The sequence below is a fragment of the Heliconius melpomene genome, chromosome 12 (assembly GCF_056956725.1).
Source record: "Heliconius melpomene rosina isolate 202511_hmr_F chromosome 12, ASM5695672v1, whole genome shotgun sequence".
Lineage (NCBI taxonomy): Eukaryota > Metazoa > Arthropoda > Insecta > Lepidoptera > Nymphalidae > Heliconius > Heliconius melpomene.
The window spans coordinates 15,389,092-15,411,639 of NC_140400.1; the positions used below are offsets into that span (position 1 = coordinate 15,389,092).

The 22,548-nt window shown below is 36.0% G+C and overlaps 1 protein-coding gene across 1 annotated transcript in view; it reads left to right on the top strand.

The window, feature by feature from the left end:
* LOC146534134 (GATOR complex protein NPRL2-like) overlaps positions 1–22,548 on the top strand; it is a 50,190-nt gene that overhangs the window by 3,449 nt on the left and 24,193 nt on the right. Inside the window, exon 4 of the mRNA XM_085193893.1 lies at positions 5,202–5,338. Within this exon, the coding sequence (XP_085050019.1) occupies positions 5,202–5,338 (137 nt within the window). The remainder of the gene's footprint in view (positions 1–5,201; positions 5,339–22,548) is intronic.

Genomic DNA, 22,548 nt, shown 5'->3' on the forward strand with positions numbered 1-22,548 from the left:
CTGAGCTTCTTTACCAGAGCCATGAAATGTAAATATTAAATATTTCATTTCCTACAGTGAGAATGAGAATCAAACCCACAACTTGTCACGTCGCACGACTGGTCTCATAATTAATAACTACATTATAAATGATTATAACAATAATTATTCTGTTATTTTAGAATGTGGCGGTTTTATCGCTATGATAAATGGCGTACACAGTTATAATGCCAAATACAAATTAAATAAAACAGTTCAACATTCTAGAGACGTCTGTTGTTTGAAATTGATGAAATATTTTTGCATAATTTTTTTCCTATTTTTTTATTTTTCTTATCTTCGTATGGTAATAGGAGATTTATCGGCCTGGCGATAAACGCGTTATCCCTCATATTCTATATGCGGATAAGCGGGTATTAAGATACTTCGTTCTTATATTTTTTGAACTTTTTCTTATAAATTTGAACATAGCGGAATTTGAGCCCGCGCCTCTTGGAAACCCAAGCGCTCTGACCAATTAACTGTACGTTCTGATCGAGCTACGTCGAAATTCTTATGTTTCTTACTTATTCCCTTTCCCGTCTTACCAGAGCGAGGAAATGAAAATATTAAATAACTAATTTCCTCGAATTAGAATCGAACCCACTACCGTTGCGTTTACAGTTACACGCTTATGCCCCAGCTCCACGATATCCTCATATGGAAACCTAAATATGTTTATATCTAATCCAAATATAGCAATAAATGATTATCGTTCGTGCTTGTTCCGCGGTCGTGACGGTTTATTTTGCTTTTCGAACAATTTGCACTTTTAACTCTGTTGATTAATGCTAATTTCTATTCAATTATCCTTTATTATTGTTTTCATTCTTCTGTGCGTATTATAACTAAAGCTAGTAAGCTTAAATAAAAATAACTAAGGATTGTGTATGACATAATTTTATATATTACAATCTACGACCAGTATTTCTAAATGGCTCTTAATTCTGAGATATCTTGAGAGCGATCTTGAATTGCCGTTTCAATGTTGTGAACGAAAACGGCATGGCAACAACATTGAAATTTGGACTTATTGAAAACATCGCAGTAAATTTAAATATTGCTTGATGTCAATTTTAGAACAGCCTATTTAATGAAATATCCAAATAAAGTGGAAGTGGTTTTAAACTTTAGTTTGCACAGCGCCGCACTGATAGCAAAAATTAATATTATTAGAGTCGTTTAGCGAACGTGGAGAGCGTTCAGAAGTAGCTTATATCATCATTATCAGCTTCACGCTGTATCCCGCACACAGCAGGGTAGGCAGAGATACATCCCTTAACTGACTCCCTAATTGGCCCCTTCGTTAGAGAATGTGTTAATCAATATTCTTATTATATTCGAACTTTAGGACGAATATTTCTTTTGCGTGACGCTAAAGGTGTCCCGCATGTAGCATGAAAAGCAGAGTGAACCTTGTGTTAGGACACTCCGTCATTCACTTTCATGACATTGCATGTGAAGCGGATGGAATGGAATTTGGCTTTTTTTTACTCCGCGCAAACGAAATTGCGGGATGTGCGTGTGCGGCAAGTGCTTATACATATTTATATTTTAATTCGATTAATCCTAAATTAAATTTAAAAAATATTTTGAGCTTGCCTCTGAGCAACAAGGGCCATCGGTTGACCAAAACGAATACAAGTATTGTTTTTTTACCCTTGGCAACACGTTCCCCATCGTAAGACCTGTTGAGGTTTTTTTTCATACAAGGAATTGCTTTTGTGTAGTATATGCTGTATTGTTGAGTTCATTTATTTGGGATTGGAAGATAAACTTTTTAACCGATTTAAAGAAACGAGGTAATACTATATTCGACACTTATATTTTTTGTTTTATTTATATTAAAGACATTTATAGATTAAAAAATAAAAATTGTATAAGCAGGAAGTAAAGGACGGAGTGTCGTTGCACTAACCTATCTCAGATTACGCTGCTAAGTACCTCGCCTGCCAATAATAACTTTAAGAGTTCTCTTTTTTTTTTTATTTTACCTAATTCCTAAGCTCGCGTGGTTAAAAATATGATTTGTCTTCGTAATTTCTAAAACAAACGTCAAATTCTTATTATATTTTTATATTAGACTCGTGGACCCGGACGCGGCTACGCCTGCTTAAAATATAAGAATATTTATTAAATATATTTTCAGTTTCCAATACAATTAGTAAGAAAATATAAGCTTAAATAATCAAAAAGAATAATAAGTAGTGACATATTATTAGAAAAAATGAGAAATTGAAAACCAACATAAGAAGTAAAAGTAACTAAAGGATATTCTTAATATTAGAAAAAGTACCTAGAACCCGTACCTAAAAACTACCTAAAAGGATATTTTTTGCCGGCAATATCAAATAAAATAAGAAAAGAACCAAAGTGTATTTTAAATTAATTATAAACAGCAAATAAAGTTCGAAAATGTACGAAAATTTATAAAACCACCAACGTCATCTGCCCGTTCGCGTCGGTCATACTATACCACTCGTAGGCTAGATCATTTCGAATCAGTGACATCTTCTTAATTATTTATTAGAATGTTATACAGTAAACTGTAATTTCAATCTAGTTAAAATGCTAAAAGTGACTATTATATTTATTTTCATAAGGATCAATATCAAAACGTCGCGGTAGCGGTCGCGTAGCAACGACGGTTGTTATTAACATGGCAGAATAAATTGCATGTCAAATTAGAAAGTACTTTAAAATATATTCGTTTATATGTGTAATGTAATGTTATATAGCCTATAGCACTTCTGAAGAATGCAGCTTTCATACAAAACAAAAACAATGTAAATCAGACCGGTAGATCCAGAGATCTTAGCGTTCAAACAAACAAACAAACAAACAAACAAACTCTTCCGCTTTATTATATTAGTATAGATTTGTTTTTTTTGTAATCATATTGCTTAAAGCGACAATATGAAAATGAAAACATTTCATACATATATTATTTATCATAGTATTGTAAATTGTTTTGGTTATTTCATCCTCCAATGTGATTTAGGGGAGAGCGGGGCCAAAAGTTCCGATTTTTTTTTAACCTCAAATATTGCTACGAATACTTGATTTCAGTATTTATACAATATAGTCAAATTCAAGTTACATATCTAGACTTTCAATTAAAACAGTAATTTGGGATATTCTTTGTAAGACTTTTTTATTATGATTTTTTTTATGACTGAAGTCGGAAAGTAACAATTTACCCCGTCTTGGGGCAAGTTGTTAACATACCGGGGTAAATTGTTACCATATTTTTTAAAGCTATTATTTGCAAAATAAAAAACAATAAATAATCGAACAAAGCCTGTTTATTTAAGGAATAATCAACAGTATCATAATAATCACCAGGCGCAAAAGCAAATCTTTTTTAACCGACTTCTGTAAGAAAAGGAGATTATCAATTCGACTGTTTTTTTTTTAATGTATGTTACTTCATAATTTTTGACTAGGTGAACCGATTTTGATGATTTTTTTTTGTTTGAAAGGTAGTGCTTCCCATGTGGGAACTAATTTTTTTTGGTCTATTTTTGACAATGGTATCTACGAGAAAATCTACGAGAAAAGCTAATCGTTAAAATTTGTGAGACAGACCAAAAATATCAAATGCGAAAATATTTACAAACGTGCACCAACGACACCTGTGTGCTATTCCATTGGTTTCGGATGCCACTGGATTTTTCAATATGATAGCCATGGGTGCGCTATCACATTGCATTTCACTCTATGTTTACTAAATATTCCTATCACTTTTCTCCGCGAAATTATTTCCATCGGATCAACTTACCTCGGTAACTTTTAGCCCCGCTCTCCCCTACCGTTATCATCTTATCGCCGCTTAGCGACACCCTGTTTGACATGTGTTCCTCATAAAATTATATTATATCAATAAGATATATTATATAAATATGTATACAAGATTATACAATTGTATTCAAATGTGTTTGACTTTGCACTTGGATATCATGGGTCTTTCCACTTGCTTGTTTTGCTGATTTTTTTTTAATTCGTTTTAATTGAATTAGCTTTTAATTCTAAATGCGACGGTTGTAGGTTCAATTCCTATTCGTGGAATGTACATATTACTTTTTTTTATCGCCTCTAGTAACAAGATAAATTTCATTCAAGATAGAGCTCTAAAAAATTTAGAGTTCCTTCATTAAGTTACTTAGTCTTAATACTAAATTTGTTCCCATAACTGCTCTATCTATATACCGTGATACAGCGTGAAGCTAAAAAAACATAAAAATTGATAATTAAAATAATGTTTGGAAATAAAATCACTGTTAATATGCGTTTGGGGGACTTGTTCCTATAGGCTATGGTTATTTTTTAAAATGATATATTTTTTCCCCTAAATTTGACTTAACATCAAACCAAAATTTTCAGTCCCTAACCCACCAGGCTATTTCGCAAAACTACCGAGTGGATGAATATTAAATACTTTTTTTACTTAATATTCTCTGCATTAAAATTATATTGATAAAAAAGTATCGAACAACGTTCGCGTTCTCAGTAGAAAGTGCCGGTTTGTCCATTTTAGGTAGAGGCAAATGTTTGCTTATACCTACAAACTTTCGATTTGTTCCAAGTCCAACAACACAAATAATATATACACGAGGGGAGTTGTGTTTAATTTAGATAATAATATGTATTTGAATATAATTATGTGCTTACAGAAAACGTGGATATCTAAATAACTAAATAAATAACAACAGTTATCTTATTTTAACTCCACGCTGTATCCCGAACTTAGTAGGGTAGGCAGAGGGAACCTGGGGTTTAGTGTTAAGAAACTTTGTTCCCATTAATACACTTCTTCTGTTTTCCACTGTCTGTCGAATTCTGAAGGCATTGTGTGTAAAGTGGCGGACCGTGAAAAGAACGACGCGTGTTGCCGCGTTACAGGAGCAAGAAAAGTAATATTTAATTTCCTCGAGTGGAAATCGAACCCATAATCAGTCACGTTTACAGTCGTATTGATACTCCCGCGCCAAGACCAGGCTCTTCTTTTTTTTTATTTATACATATTAAATGCACGAAATGCTACAGCGTAGTTCCGCCTCCAGATTTCGGCGGAAAATGGGGAACAGAGGTCTTAATGGGAACGGAGTGTCTTAACACTCAGGTTCCCCTTGAATCACCCCCCTGTATAGGTAAAGGTACTAAATCTATAAATTTATCAACAGTCGGCACAACAACGACGCATTTAACGGTAGTGCGCGTCAACAGCGATCCCGCCCCGGTGAAGGACCACCAAGTGCCCGTGTTCTTGTACAGCAGGCACTCCTTCGTGGCGGACCAGTGGGATCTCACTACTAATCAGGTATGTTACAATTAAATGTTTAATTACTAGGTTTAAATTGTGTTTAATATAAACGTAAAATAGAGCTCAACACGCAATGACTGCACAACGTGACGCAAAGGAGAACGTAAGTGTCTTAATAGGAACGGAGTGTCTTGACAATTGACACTAGGTTCCCAGGTACCCTCTGTCTACCCTGGTATGTGTGGGATACATCGCGAAACTAAAAAAAACATATAAAACTTGCAGGCCCAATGAAATTTACTATTCTTGGAATCGTATTCAAATCGGACCACCCAAAGTAACAGGTACTTGTACATTTATATCTCTGTTGGTAACTAATACGCGGATGACTTCACGTTTTTCTCGCATGTAGCCGAGTAGGCCGCCGTCTGTATACTCTGCTATCTGCAGGGACCTAGTGATAAAACACTCCGTTCCTGTTGTATTTTCGAGATATTCCGTATTGAGTGAAAGTGAACGTCCGCGTTTATCAGAGCAGGAAAAGGAAAACAAGAGATCGAACTAAAGGGAAAATATGGTAGTTTTGCCTCTGAACACACCATTTCTTAAATTATCTCTCAAAAGTCTCTCCCTTAAATGATGATATAGAAAAGTATAAATTAATTGGTATTCTATTATTATAACAACAATCGATATTGATTTAGGAGCAATAAATAAAAAAATATTGACATAGCCCGATTATGTATTCTGTCGACGATCGATGGTTCCTATGGCAGGTATAATGGTTATTCTATTGCGGATGTACTAAACAATTTAAAATATACATATGAATATACCATTAGCTTGTCTGTATGATTTGTGATTGGTATAAAATATGAATGCTATAGTTTTCTACATACTATTTATTATACTGATAATTTTGTATTAAACTTCGAGGCAGTTTAACTCCTACCCAATGAATTATTTTATTATTTTATACACGTCACGTTATCAATACAAGGTGCAGCGTTGAGTTCTGCCACTCAACACACAATGTCATGAAAATTGGGCAGTGCTAGGGGGACTGAGTGTCGTAACTCGTAACACTAGGTTCCTACATACCTCGTTTACGCGAGTTTTAATTAAATAGAGACCTCATGATGACCAGCTCCTATAGAATATATTTTAGTTGAAATTTCTTTTTCAAAATATTTTTACTTTAATAAATGTTTTATTTGTTTGAATTTTTTGAATTACAACGATGAAAGCTGGATAATATGTAAATTTTATAAGAATTCATTTATTTGTTCACATGTAGGTCCATACTTACGTATGTTCAAATGAGTGTATTGTTCGTACTGCTGTTCAAATAATGTAATTACATGTCATTGACTCGACGTACGGTGGCGAGATACATTCATTATTTCTTTAGCTTCGATTTCTGCAGTTAAAATTAAACTTGTTATTTAACTGAGTGCACTTTCACAACGCTGCCATTAGTTATCTTGATCTATGTGTATTGAATTAGATAATTGAAAAAGAAGAAGAAGAAGAATAGGTAACTTTTGAGAATTTTGATTTTGTAGTGTATTGGCGTTTGGCTTTCAATGCGATGGCTGCGGGTTCGATCTCTTATTATTTGATACTTAATTAGTTTCAATTCTCTTCTCTCGTGTGATGTAATGAGACGTTAAGTTGCACCACTCAGTCGCAATCTCTGGAATTCAGGCATTAAGTGGAAAACAGAGTGTTGCTATGCATGAAAAATCGTGAAGCAGAAAAGAATGTGATTATAGAAAGTGATTTATTTTCTATATTATATTCTTGCGACACGGAATGTTTATTTTTCAATCTATATCCAAAATACAATTTTTTACATTTTTTAAGTGTTATTTTACACTTAAGAAAGGAACATAATGTTCCAATCGTTGATTTGGATGGTTTCCAAGAAACACGGGTTCAAATTTGGCCACGTAAATTTTTTTATTCGTCTTCTTTTTTTCCTACACTTTCCGCCGAATTCTCGAGGAACTGTGTGTTGAACGGCGGAATTAGAAAAAAAAATTGTTTCTATGTAGAATGTAGATACCCATGCATGTGCATACAAATGTATTTTAAAAAAAATATGTATGTTAATAAGCCCATATGATATTAATGAATTTTAGTTTTCCATTTTTTTATCAAGAAAAATATTGTTATCGCACATTTATTTGTTTTCATGGTTGTTATGACCGCATTCCTAGTAACACTGTTAAGATACACCTGCTTTTTATACAAACAGACAAAAATTGATGAAAATATTTGTAACGTTACTTATTTCGGAGGTCGCAGATTCAATTTACTTCCAATTTTAAATAGTAAATTGTCTCCCAATTAAGAAAAATATTCTATCGTACCATTTGGTAGTTCCTGCATTTACAATGACTCTGTACTACACGTAATCTTTATTTTTTTGAAGGTAATTATAGTTTATTCTAATAAATATTTCGAACACTCATTCACAACTAATCTCGTCGGTAAACTGTACGCTTATAATATCAACGTAACATTGCAACCGATCCATTTTCTTAACGCATAAATGAACAAGGCGATCGACTTCCCTTGTTAAAAGAATACGTAATTAATATCTTTAACCGCAGTTTAAATCGACCTGATAGTCATTAATAAGCATGATGTATTCTGATAGACTTTATAAGAAAAACCTCTTGGTAACAGTGTATGGAGTTATGCCTTTTTTAGTTTTGCGCATATAGAAGGGTAGGCAGAGGGAACCTGGGAAGTTATTGCTAAGACACTCACTATACATGAAAGATATATATGGGAGAATCTATTATTGGAAGCATTTATAAATGTAACGGAACCCAAAATAATGATTTTTCGTAATTATTGGCTGTTGGTGTGTGATTAAAATGCTGTTTTCACTATTGTATTTTGGCAAACTTCCTTAAACGTTTTGTTTTAATCGATTTTAAATGAAATCAGTACACAAATATTACATTTAATAATATTGCTTAGATAGATATACAGATATGCTAGAAAACATATTGTATAGGTATATATTATACTACTACTTATTATTTATAATTACCAATATCAAATAATTAAAAGTGTTTTTCATCGATGGCGCCATTGTGGTGCCCTTGTGACACGCTTCACTGCATTAGCTATGATTATGTATTTGAGGTCCAATGAAGGAAATGTTTTTATTTAAAATATTTTGCTTTCCTTCATTTATACAGCAAGTGTATTTGTTAGTATTCCTTCCTACACTTTATTATGCGAAAATGTTTGCAAGTTTAAAAATCCTATGCGTGTATGCTTGTTGAGTGGCGGAACTCAACGCCGCGTTTTGCCTCGATAAATAATATTGTTTCACACAATAACTCCGGAATAAAACTGTCAACTAATGATTTAAAAACTTAACACGTAAATTTAAAATAGCTTAGTAATTACAAACGCACGTCTCCACTCACTCGGCAACAAGATTTGCATCGAACAATTGCATTAACATTGGCATTTGAGGCCAGTCGTGGCGCAACGGCACAGAGTGTGACTGTAAATGCAACTGGTTGTAGGTTCGATTCCCACTAGAGGAAATGAAATATTGATTTAAATTTTCTCGCTCATCCGATCCGATCCGATCTCAATCATTTCTCCGCTCTTGTGTCGAGGCAAAACGTTGAGTTCAGGCACTCAACACACAATGCCTCCAAAATTCAACGGAAAGTGGGTAACGGAGTGTTTTAACATTAACCTCTGCTTACCCTGCTGTGTGCGGGGTACAGCGTGAAGCTGATTTGATTTGATTCAATCGCATTAACATTCATGAGATCAGTCTGTAAGTCTGTAACACTGATGCGCGCGGACGTGCGATCGCTCAATGGGCCGTAACTCGTTGGTTTATTAGACGTGATTGGAGATTGCATTAAATATTTATTTTTTGTAGCTTCACGCTGTATCCCGCTCATAGCATCAGTGTAGACAGAAGGAACCTGGGAACGTAGTGTTAATACACTTCGTTCCCATTAAGATACTTCCGTCCTCCTATAGCGGAACTCAACGCCGCGTTACCAGAGCGAGGAAATGAAAGTATTAAATATTTCTCTTCCCTGGGTGGGCGGCGAAACGACAATGGGCGTATTTACAGTCGCACGCTTGTACTTTAGCGCCAAGGACCTCATATTTATTTGTATCATGTATTTATTGTTATGTTATATTTTTTATAATATTTTCATCTTTATATCAGATAAACGTGCGGAGTTTAGTTCCGACATTTAACACGTCAAAATTGAGTGGAAAGTGTAAAATGGATTTTCTTAGAATAAAATATATTTTTCCATAGTAGCCAAAAATAGCAAAACAACGCACGGCGTTAAGTTCCTTTGGCACGTAGACAAATTTGGACAGAAAAGTGAAGAACAGAGTATCTTAGGACTAGACAGAGACTTTCTCAACCTACCCTGAAGCTATACTAGGAAAAAAATAAAACAAAAAAATATATCCTACTATATCGTTATATCAATTAAATCTCTGTTCCGATCACAATAGAGCGTATGTATTTCATATAATGTACACAATTAGTTCGACCTTGACTGATAGTTTACAAACAATAACAGTTTATTATTATAATAATATGAATTGTAATTAAACATTATATTTATAACCTTTAAGTGCACGCTTTTGTACGTGTTATACACGATGGTAGTAGGTTCGATGCTCGCTCAGTGTCATTGATTATTGCTTGACGCGTCTTACAGGGAAATCTAAGGCTAAATACCCACTTGCGGCGTTGGGTTCCGTCATTTAGTAGGTCTCTAAAAACTTTTCGTTATAAAAAAATCTTTTAGTTTTTCTTTCTTTGATTCACACTGTATCCCGTATAGCAGTGTAGCCTTGCCATATTTCAGGCGAGATAATTAAAATAATTCTTTCCCCTGAGCAGAAATCGAACCTACAACCGTCGCGTTTACAATCGGCCCCTTGGTAATTTTAGTTGCTATGGAAAATTACAATTTAACACTATCATCTGCCGAATTGGCAAACACTAGTTAATAATAACATACACACATATATAATGAGAGAATTAACTGTGAAGATAAAGAGGACGTTGACCTCGCCGTGATAAATCTGGAAGTCTGGCCCACGCGGACAGACCGACGGACACTGTGTTGATAAACGTATGGGACGTTTGTAGTAATTATTATGAGAACTGTAGTATTTTTTTCTATTTTATAGTAGTATTGCGAAAGTAATTTTTTGAGGACAATATGAGTAGGTTGTACTAATAAGTTAAAGTTTGTAATTATTTATTTACTGATTTTATTATTAAAAAATAAACTGAAATAAAAGGAAAATTAACAATGTCTGACACTATACGTAATGATTGTTGGTTCGTTTCTCACTCAGGGTTTTTTGTCTCCATACTCTCCCTTTTGTAGCAGTAAGGCCTAGGCAAAGGAAGGATAGTGTGAAGGCACCTCGCCTCCGCTTTCCTCAAGTAATTTCTTGTTGAGTTGTGGAACTTAACGTCGCGTTTTATCGTGCTAGAGCTGGGAAAATAAAATTGTCCATTCCCCCGAGTGGACATCGAACCAATAACATCGTCCAATGCGCAACGATGATCTTTTTTAATTTATAACTGAATTAATTCAACTTTAACTTACTCAACTTCTCCTTAAAATCATGTCAACCCATGTTACCTTTCAATGAATTCTATTTAAAATACGACAACTGGTTTGAATTTTAAATGTTTTGTTTGTCTATCGCTGTCGATACGGTCTAACGTCATATGACCACATTTGTATAAAACATTCATATCGCTATTTTTTTGTTTTTCTTATCATAATATCATATTCTATGTGGAGAGTTAGTTGAGTTCCGCCACTGAGCTCGCAATGCCACCAGAATGCGGCGGAGAGTGGAGAACGAAGTGAAAAAATAAATATATCATTTATTTAACTTATAGTTAAAGAGATACTTACTGAAACTGAAGTTACCGTAATATTTTTTTAGGCCTTATAAGTACATCACATCCTTAGCCCATTAGTTTTGCAAACACAAAATGGCATAAAAAAACAAACTATAGCCAAACAGTATTAACCAAACTAATTAAACTAATAGGTATTTTAAAAGGTAGATAACGTAACTTCCGCCAATTAGTTCCTTTTTGTATTATTCAAAAGTAATATTAATAGTGTACCGGACGGGCGGAACTCAAGTGAATGAGCCGCTGACGCCCTGCACACTATAGGTTCCAGATCATGGGAACACGGAGTATGCTGAGACCCCAAGACGTTCTTGTGAGTCGTTCTTGTGAGACGTTCTTGTGAGTCGTTCTTGTGAGACGTTCTTGTGAGACGTTCTTGGGAGTCCTTCTTGTGAGACGTTCTTGTGAGTCGTTCTTGTGAGACGTTCTTGTGAGTCCTTCTTGTGAGACGTTCTTGTGAGACGTTCTTGTGAGACGTTCTTGTGAGACGTTCTTGGGAGTCCTTCTTGTGAGACGTTCTTGTGAGTCGTTCTTGTGAGACGTTCTTGCTATACATTGAAACAAGATACTGAAACAGGATGTTGAAACAGGATATTGAAACAAGATGTTGATCACTGTATAACGGTCGGTGACTGTCGGCTCTATTCGTGTCTTGTTCCGATTCTATCTTCTTCCTGTTGTGCTCACCGTTGATTGCCGACTGTCTCTGTCTCGCCCGACGCGCACCTCCGTTGCGCGGAGCTAAACGGTAACGAGAGCCGCGAGCCACCGAGCCGTTTTATCTTTATTTACAACAATATTTTTACTATGATTATCACACATTTACATTTATATTTTAATAACTAAAAATCGGATGTTTTTACAATTTATACATATTAAAAGAACATAAAAATATCTATCTATCTATGTATAAAACATTATACTATTTAAGTATTATCTATTATTAAATTACGAAAAATGCTGTTACGATGACGAATTTTACATGAGTTTTTACAATGAAAATTCTCTCTAAAATTAATTACACACATTAGGAATATACAAATCTGTTATTTTGTTACAGAAAACTATGACAAACAATAATTAATAATAAAATTTACTATACGGAAGTTACTATTATATAAAAAGCGATTAATGCGGCAAATCATAGTACAACTATACAAATAAGATATAAAGTCGAAAATTATTATCTAAAACGGAACCCAAATCTATTTATATTTATTATTTAATGTAATTACTTATTTACAAAGGAAAAAACACTATTAATTTAGAAAAGACACTAATAATAACATTCAAAATTACGAGAGTGGTATGACGTCACTTTTTGCCAAACTAAACAGTCTCTAACATGTTGTGACGAGTTCACAGCCGATGATGCGCGTCGGTTGTCGCGAACATTTCTCCCGCCGTGCAGAATCAGGTCTCGATGTGATGCTGCATCTTTCCCGCGGTGAGCGACGACGTCTTCTTACTTTGGAAGCGGAACGAGTTTTTTGGTTGGCCTTTTCAGAAGACCACCCTTAGTGCGTACTTCAACTATTCGCACTTGTCCATCTGCACCTGGATATACTTTTTCTATGCGTCCTCTTGGCCACGTATTTCTTGGAAGTTGTGAGTCGGCTATAAGTACCGGGTCACCTATTTCATAAGTAGGGCCTCGACCATGAGGCTCCCGCCGGTGTTGAAGTTCAGGGAGATATTCGCGAACCCAGCGTCTCCAAAACATGTCTGCTAATATCTGTGAGCGTCTCCACTGCTTCTGGATGCGTGTCGATGTACCTTTTTGCGTTCCAATCTTTAGCGAATATCGCGGTGCATGGTGAACTCGCAGCTCCAAATATAAGCGACGTCATGCGATATTCTTCAGGAGTTCCCTCCCGCCGGTGTCCTCTCCACAGGTAGCGAAGGGCATCCCTATCTTGAGGTCTTACTTTGACTTGCATAAACATTTCGGCTATGTCGGCTGATACAGCGAAAGCATGACGGCGAAATCTCATCATGACTCCAGGAAGCGATTGAAGAAGGTCTGGTCCAGTCAAGAGGAAATCGTTTAGTGACATACCTTTGGTTTTAGCAGCGGCGTCGTGAACAATGCGAAGCTTCTCTGGTTTAGCCGGGTTTTGCACGTCGAAGTGTGGCAGGTACCATGTTCTGCCTGGAGAGATACTTTTAGGTGCCACCTCAGCGTAGCCCTTCTGGACGAGTGATTCCATTTGTTCGGTGTATCTCCTTTTCAGTTCAGGATCACGATCAATTTTTCTCTCTATTGATATGAGCCTCTTCAGCGCCGACTCATAATTATTAACCATGATGCTGTTCTCTGATTTCCATAAAAGTGTGGTTTCAACATGCCCATCTTGTAAACGGTGTGTGTGTTTCTTCAAAATGTTTTCAGCCTTTATTTCTGGATCAGAGTCTGGCCGACGCGGATTAATGATAAGAGATTCCAAGGCAAAGTAATCTCTCAGTTGTTCATCCATTCTATCTTCAATAGCAGTAACTTGATTGACGAAATGGATTTTCTGACCCAATGTCCTATTGTGCGCACCATGTAGCACCCACCCGAGCGACGTGAGTGAAGCGATTGGTTGGTTCTTCGGTCCTATACGGACATCTTCGGCGAGTAGTAAATTCCAATTGTCTTGACCAATTAGAATTTTAGGCGTGGCTGAGTCGTAGGTGAGCTGGTTCTTCAAATCTATTAGATGATCGCAGGCAGCTAAGTCTTCTTCACGAATTGTTTGCGGGGAAAGATTAAGATGCGGAACGGTACGAGCTGTAAAGCTAATCTTCTTTTTCTGTGAATTAGCAAGTGTCACGGTAACACGCCTTGATCCCGGCGTTTCAATAACTATATCCCCGATTGCTTCCATCTTTAAAGGATCCAGCCGTCCCTCAGCACCGACTTCCTTTGCCAAAGCTTCATCTATGAGAGATACAGTTGATCCGTCGTCTAATAGAGCGTATGCGGAGGTTTCTCCCGCCGGTCCATGAACTCTGACTGGTATGATTTTAAGATAAGCATGCGCCTTTGACGGTACCCATGCGTTGGCCACGGTTTCCTTTTCTTCTTGTTGATTTCGAATTTCTGATTTCTCCTTTTTATCATAGTGTAGTAATCGATGATGAGTACCGATGCATCCCTTAATATTGCACTTCTGTGGTTTACAGGAATGTCCTGATTGTCGGAACCGCAGGCATCTGAAGCACAGTCGGTGTTCTTTGGCGAGTTCCCATCTTTTATCTGAGTTGGCATCTTGAAATTTCTTGCAGCTAATACTGTGATGACCTTCTTTGTTACAAATTTTGCACGTACTTTTCACCATTCCATGAAATCTATTAGTTTTCCTTTCTTCGGTAGTATTGTGCGTTCTATGTATCACACGACGAGTAGGCTCTGAGTGCGGGATCTCTGTTGAATAAGGTGTGCGACATGCTGCTTGTTTGGTGAGAAACTCGCTGAAGTGCGTCAGGTCTGGTTTGAATATAGATGCTTGTTCCTCGTACCACCTGGTACATAACGACGATGGTAGCTTTTCACGAAGGGCCCTCGTTATATCTGGCGCAGTGATAAAGTTGTGTAAATCGAGGGCGCGAAACAGATTGACACTGCTTCTTACCTTACTGGCGAATGCATGTATCTCCTTTGGATTGTCAGCACAACGAGGTAGAGATCGAAGCTTGTCATATTCACTATATGCGATTGCATCTGGACGACCGAAATTCATTTCAAGCTCTTCTATGATGGCATCCGGTTTTGAATGAGCTATGAGTTGTGTGTCGACGACTTCCAATGCTTTTCCAGTTAGGCTTCTTCGAATTCTGGCTGTATTTTCAACTTCATTGAAGTATCCCTTAGTGTTTTCATATATGGCCCTGTATGATAGCCATTCATTTAACACTCCACTATATGTAGGAAGATCCATGATGACTTTGGACGCGACGGGAAAATTGTATGACGATGATGGAGGTAACATTGTAGGTTTAGGTACTTCTGTTTTCATACACAACGATGTAGGAGCGGTTTCGGCTTTTTCGCATCTTTTCTTCAAATTTTCTATTTCCTTTTTTAGCTCCTCTATTTCCTTTGTTGAATCTCTCTGTATTGCTTGTTGATTTTCGGAATTGTTGCCGATATTCGGATGTTGAGGCATTCTATAGCATGACGGCACTGGATGTGGTTGCCTCGGAACATCTGCACATGGTGTAAGTGATTTTTGTACGATTTGTGCATTATCTTCAATCCAGGAGCTAACGTAGTCGGTTTTCGATATATTATCCTCCTGGGATTCTGAACTATCTGATTCAGCATCTTCCAGAGCTATTTGCGCGAGTTCAAGCTTGATGCGAAGTATTTCTTCACGAGCATTTCTTGCTCTACGTCTGGATTTCGTAGACTTCTTCGAGTTTGCACGTTTCGAAGTTGTCGACTTTATTTGTGTGCCTTCAAATTGTTCCTCCTTGTTAATTGAAATAATTCTTGAGTCTTCCTTTTCGTCACTTGGTACTATTAAGTTCTTTTCTATTTCGGAATCCTCTTGTGTATTCGTAGGCGGGTGTGTCACCTCTGTGTGACTAGATGAAGGGTCGGCTTCATATCTCAATCCCTCGGATCGACCTCTTGATCTTGTGATAGGCATCTTAGTAAAAACCTACGATAATTGGTAAAACTCACCAAGACGAAACGATAATACTCGAAGGCGGATGCACGAAGATTCTCGGAGACGAACGACGACACTCGAAGGCGGAAGCACGAAGATTCTCGGAGACGAACGACGACACACGAAGGCGGATGTCGGAGGATGATGCACGAACACTCACGAAGACTTACGATAATACTCGAAGGCGGATGCACGAACACTCACGACGTGACTTACGGCGCGATAGATGTCAGCGCAGTAGCGAGCACGACAGTCAATGCGGACGCCAACGGAGGCGGCGGAGAGCGCAGCGGAGAGCGCTATGTGACGGAGAACACTGCGCGACGGAGAGCACTGCGCGATGTAGTACGATAATACTCGAAGGCGGATGCACGAAGGTTCTCGAACACTCACGATAACACTCGAAGGCGGATGTCAGAGGCTGATGCACGAACACTCACGAAGACTCACGATAACACTCGAAGGCGGATGTCAGAGGCTGATGCACGAACACTCACGAAGACTACAGGCGAGTAAGGCGACTTCAGCACAGTTGCGAGCGCGACAGTCAATACGGAATATACTGCGCGATGGAGCACGGCGCGACGGAGAGCACTACGCGATGGAGCACTTACGAAGACTCACGAAGGCGGATGCACAAAACACTCACGACGTGACGGGATATGTGACGTCAGCGCAGTTGCGAGCGCGACAGTCGATACGGATGCGAAACGCGACGGCGAATGCGTTTGCGAGCGCGACGGAAAACACTGCGCGATAGAGTACTGCGCGACGGAGCACTTGCGCGACGGAGCACTGCGATAACTTGCACGATGACGGATGATGCTTCAGCTTCGGTGAGGAGTCCCCAGATCCAGCTCGAAGGACCAGCACGTTGTACCGGACGGGCGGAACTCAAGTGAATGAGCCGCTGACGCCCTGCACACTATAGGTTCCAGATCATGGGAACACGGAGTATGCTGAGACCCCAAGACGTTCTTGTGAGTCGTTCTTGTGAGACGTTCTTGTGAGTCGTTCTTGTGAGACGTTCTTGTGAGACGTTCTTGGGAGTCCTTCTTGTGAGACGTTCTTGTGAGTCGTTCTTGTGAGACGTTCTTGTGAGTCCTTCTTGTGAGACGTTCTTGTGAGACGTTCTTGTGAGACGTTCTTGTGAGACGTTCTTGGGAGTCCTTCTTGTGAGACGTTCTTGTGAGTCGTTCTTGTGAGACGTTCTTGCTATACATTGAAACAAGATACTGAAACAGGATGTTGAAACAGGATATTGAAACAAGATGTTGATCACTGTATAACGGTCGGTGACTGTCGGCTCTATTCGTGTCTTGTTCCGATTCTATCTTCTTCCTGTTGTGCTCACCGTTGATTGCCGACTGTCTCTGTCTCGCCCGACGCGCACCTCCGTTGCGCGGAGCTAAACGGTAACGAGAGCCGCGAGCCACCGAGCCGTTTTATCTTTATTTACAACAATATTTTTACTATGATTATCACACATTTACATTTATATTTTAATAACTAAAAATCGGATGTTTTTACAATTTATACATATTAAAAGAACATAAAAATATCTATCTATCTATGTATAAAACATTATACTATTTAAGTATTATCTATTATTAAATTACGAAAAATGCTGTTACGATGACGAATTTTACATGAGTTTTTACAATGAAAATTCTCTCTAAAATTAATTACACACATTAGGAATATACAAATCTGTTATTTTGTTACAGAAAACTATGACAAACAATAATTAATAATAAAATTTACTATACGGAAGTTACTATTATATAAAAAGCGATTAATGCGGCAAATCATAGTACAACTATACAAATAAGATATAAAGTCGAAAATTATTATCTAAAACGGAACCCAAATCTATTTATATTTATTATTTAATGTAATTACTTATTTACAAAGGAAAAAACACTATTAATTTAGAAAAGACACTAATAATAACATTCAAAATTACGAGAGTGGTATGACGTCACTTTTTGCCAAACTAAACAGTCTCTAACATGTTGTGACGAGTTCACAGCCGATGATGCGCGTCGGTTGTCGCGAACAAATAGAACTAAGATAAATTTATCTTTTTTTCACTAATTCATTACTGTTTGATAAGTTCATGTTGTTTTACTAAATAGATGTCTCTTCTTTTGTCTTCTATTTAATTTAATGGTAATCCTCCTAATAAATTATCACAAGCTTTTGAGAAATATAAAAATATAGTTTAGTTTCAATATATTTTTTTTTAGTTTCAAGCTGTATCCCGCACACAGCTGGAACCTGGGAACCTAATGTTAAGATATTATATACTATGTATAAAAGCTTTAAATTCAAATATTCAAAATGTTTGGTCAAAATAGACATGTTGACATAGAAATGTTATACCTGCATAAGCACCGTTGAGTAACATTTTATAGTCGTTTTATGATATATAAAATTTATATGTTAATTTTTATGTTTTGTATACTTGTTAGGTGTATATTAACAATAAATCTTTTCTAAAGTACGACAACAGATTTTGATGCGATTTCACAGTTGTGTAGAGAAATTTTGTCATAAATTCATCTTTGTTAAATTGAGAAGAAATATCTTCTTAAAGATAATTATAGGATAGGATATATAAGAAATTTCTCTTAAAGATAATTATGAAGTAGGTATTTGATAGAATATGGTAGTTGTTGATTCAAATCCCAACGCATACATATTTGACGGTAGCGGGACTTGAACCCGTGTCTCTTGGAAGTCTTCGAAAAAATAACCAATTAAGCCATACGTTCCTTTCGAGCTACGCCTAAATTATTATACAATAATTACCTTCTTTTTTCAAATTAATTTTTTAATTTTTTTTTAACTAAGAATGACAGTATAATTGTTTACTCAGCCAGGTGAAACAACGCAGTGATTAGTAGTTTTCTATATAACACGCAAATATGACCAAATTGAAAGGCGATGATAATACCAAATGATTAATTAATAATAGGGGTAACTTGCACTTACTTGCGACTTTGTCCGTATGATCAAATGAATGTAACTAAAAGTATGTAAGACAAAATCTAAATTTCGGAGGTAAGGGCCCTGATCGCTGGTGCCAGGGACGTCAATGATTTATATAGATATGTTAAACGTTTTGTAACAACATATACTATAGCCTTTAACTTTCCTTGATAAATGGACTATCCAATACAAAAATATTTCTTGAATTTTAAGGAGTAAGTACTGAGATAAGAGCGTTCAATCATACAAACACTTAACCTTAAAAATTAGCATAGAGTCTCGCTTCTTAAAGCATAGTATGTTTCAATTGAGTAAAATGGAAATTGAAATATTAAAAAAAACACCTACGTGTATAATATTTTAAACGTTCATCAAAAACAGTTCTATTTTTGACCTCTTGTATAATTGAATCATAAGCCGACCCTGGATGGTACTCCGTCGAACTAATGGGCCTCTGTCAAAACGAGGTCAGTTTGATGTATGTACGTTTGTCTAAATAAAGCTCATAAACGTTACACAATCCGACAATATGATATCCTAAAACTTAAGAGATCTAGTGGCACGTCACTTAGTTCTCAACTATTCATCTATCCTATGTAACTGGATCGATTTTCTTTTATTAGGCTTAAAAATCACCCTCATGGCGCAATGACACAAGCTTGTGACTGTAAATGTGAAGATTGGAATATGATTCCCGCTCGGGGCATTATTTATTATTTTCATTTTCTCGCTTGGTAACAAGACATAACTCTATCTCACAACTCTATTCTAACGGACTCTCACGAACAAAAATCACTTCTTTCATCATCTCGTCGTTCTGTCAAGCGGAAAATAGTCGACTCGCTGCATACCTACCCGTGCCTGCCTGCCTTTCGGCCCTAAAAGTGCATAGTCAGAAGTGGGATCGAGGTCGTTGAACTTGCAATACCTCGCTCTCCTTAGTGTCTAAATGTTAGGTTTGTTTTATTTTGAGATTAATATTGGTATTAGTTTGCAGATTTTATTTATTTATTCTTTGAAACACGTGTTGAATTCCGGAACTAAGCGCCGTGCTTGCAACGACAACCGTCGTGTCACTTTACCCTTGACCATATTTTTTAAAGTTATAAAGGACCCTACTGAAGTCCAACTTTCCTGTTTTAATCCATATCTATATTATAAATTCGAAAGTAACTCTGTCTGTCTGTCAATCCGCTAATTTAATTGTGATAAAATACTCATATAGAGATACTTGAGGGTCTCGGGATGAACATAGGATACTTTTTTTTCTCATATTTGTATTATTTTCGATATATACCAATATATTAAAATATTTATTAATTTGACATACAATTTATTCCGCCATGTTAATAACAACCATCGCGTTGCTAGAAAACGTCACGCAAAATGAGCTTGCTTAACGCATCTCTCTATTTAAAACTGAAAATAATTCCATAAATATATTTAATAAATATTCGCATAGTTCGAGCGGGCGTAGCCGCGTTCGGGTCCACTAGTACATATACCTTCACGAGGAATTGGATTGTCTTAATGAGACTATTCAGTTCTGTGGTGATCACTTGGTTCCCAGGTTCCCTCTGTTAAAGAAACATACCTTAATCATTCTTTTGAATTAAAACCTAAAATAATTGAATTAATTATTTTTAATGTTTTTGCTGCATTTACCTACATAATATTAATTATTTTATGTTTTGCTATGTGCACAGTTAATCAATAAAACATCTAAACAAAAATTATATTTTGCGTATTTATTGAATGAATATGATAAAGATAATTAAATAAATATAATATGAATTTTTAACTCAGGTACAAAAATTATTATACAGATTTAGCAGTAAAAATGATGTTTTATTTGATTTAATATTGGAAAATACTAGAAAAAGAAAGTGGTTTGACCGCTAAGGTGGTGTTAGCGAGTCGAGTTGACGCTCTACCAACAAGAAGTGGAAGTATGGACACTCTCATATGACGTAGAATAAAAATTATACTGATAACTTTGTTAAACACTTTTTTTTATAAAATATATAAAAAAATAATGTAACGAGATTCAAGCCCTTGTCTCTTGGAACAGATGAACTTCGCCCGTCCATATTCGTATGGTTTATTGATCTGCTCTTGGACGGTTTCCAGGAGGTGGAACGTTCAATTACTATAACATTTTCTATTAAAAGTATTTATCTTTTTTAAGTGTGGAACGACAAGGTATGTGGTTAATATGTACATATTTATTTTTTCAAATTAAGAGAAAGATATTTTTCTCTTATTTGATAGTTTTGAAAAAAAAAATTAATTTTTTAATTATTTTTCAAAAAATTAAGCATTAAACTTTTTATTTTGAATAAAATTATTTGACTTTGAAAAAGAAAAAAAATATCCCGACTCTATTGCTTGACTCTAAGCGTTATATTTCCTGTTATATCAAAATAGTATATAAATAAATAGGTATATGTATGTATGACTTTCAAAATGTGCAAATGTTATGAATCGGCATATCATCAATAAAGGTTTCTCTAGGTCATTTCGTTGCTATATGAACTAGATTAGCATTTCATTTGTTTTAAATTTAATTTAATAATTTTCATGGTATAAGTATCTATCAATATGTTTTTCGTCCATTTAAAGACTTGTCACTGTCACTAGCGGAACTCAACATCGTGCTTTGTCTAATTAGAGTCTAATTATCTTTCTGCTAATTATTAGACGAAAGATACGGTTTAATTTTGAATAATAAATTAATCCCTAAATGAAATTTAATTACGTCGTGTGTGGTCCAATGCTACACGATCCACTGCGTGGCAGCGTTAATTATTTTTAATGTTTAATTTATACATTAGTAAAACAGTGGATGTTTTGTCCTACTCTCTTTCCATAAGAAAGAACAAACTGGTAGTATTTCTAAAATTGATAGTTTGATGATGAAGATACCTTGATACCGTTATACTAACCAACGTATTTACAACTTTACTTAAACAGATTTTCATGTTAATAATGTAATGAGGAAGATTGTGCTTAGGTGGTTAGGGCAAGTTGAGAGTGACGAAAGAATTATCTATGAAGCAAGAAGCAAAGAAGGCCAAGGGACCCCTTGGCTGACCTTCGACGGTACATTATTCGAGAAGTTAATGAAAGTGGACGTGGCTGTTATGGGGTTGAGTTCTGCGACTTACGGCGTTAAGTTTCTCTAATATATGTTGGAAAACGCAGAAAAGAATGTCTCGACTCTATGCTACTCTGCAAACTTCATTATCTAAAAAACATTCGAGAAAAAAATAATTAAATTTGTATGTAAGATCGATACAACGAAACTTGTTATTAATATATACATAGCCTTCACTATTCCATTAAGATTATTAATATTAATAATTATAATATATCTATTAGCAAACAGATAAGGAACTCGTTTCAATCATGACCTATCTACCTACTACTGAGTAGATAAGAATGATTAATACATACCAAAAGTATGATAATTATATATATACAAAAACTCTGGTTGCTGACTGACTGACAGACAACGCATAGACGAACTCAGTAGACTTAGATAGCAAAAATTGACTTGTTCTTCTCTACATTACCTAAACTTAAGTTATGAAGTATCCCCCTTCTTTTATTGCTGGGAAATGCATTTACGCAGACCGCCCGCACGGATG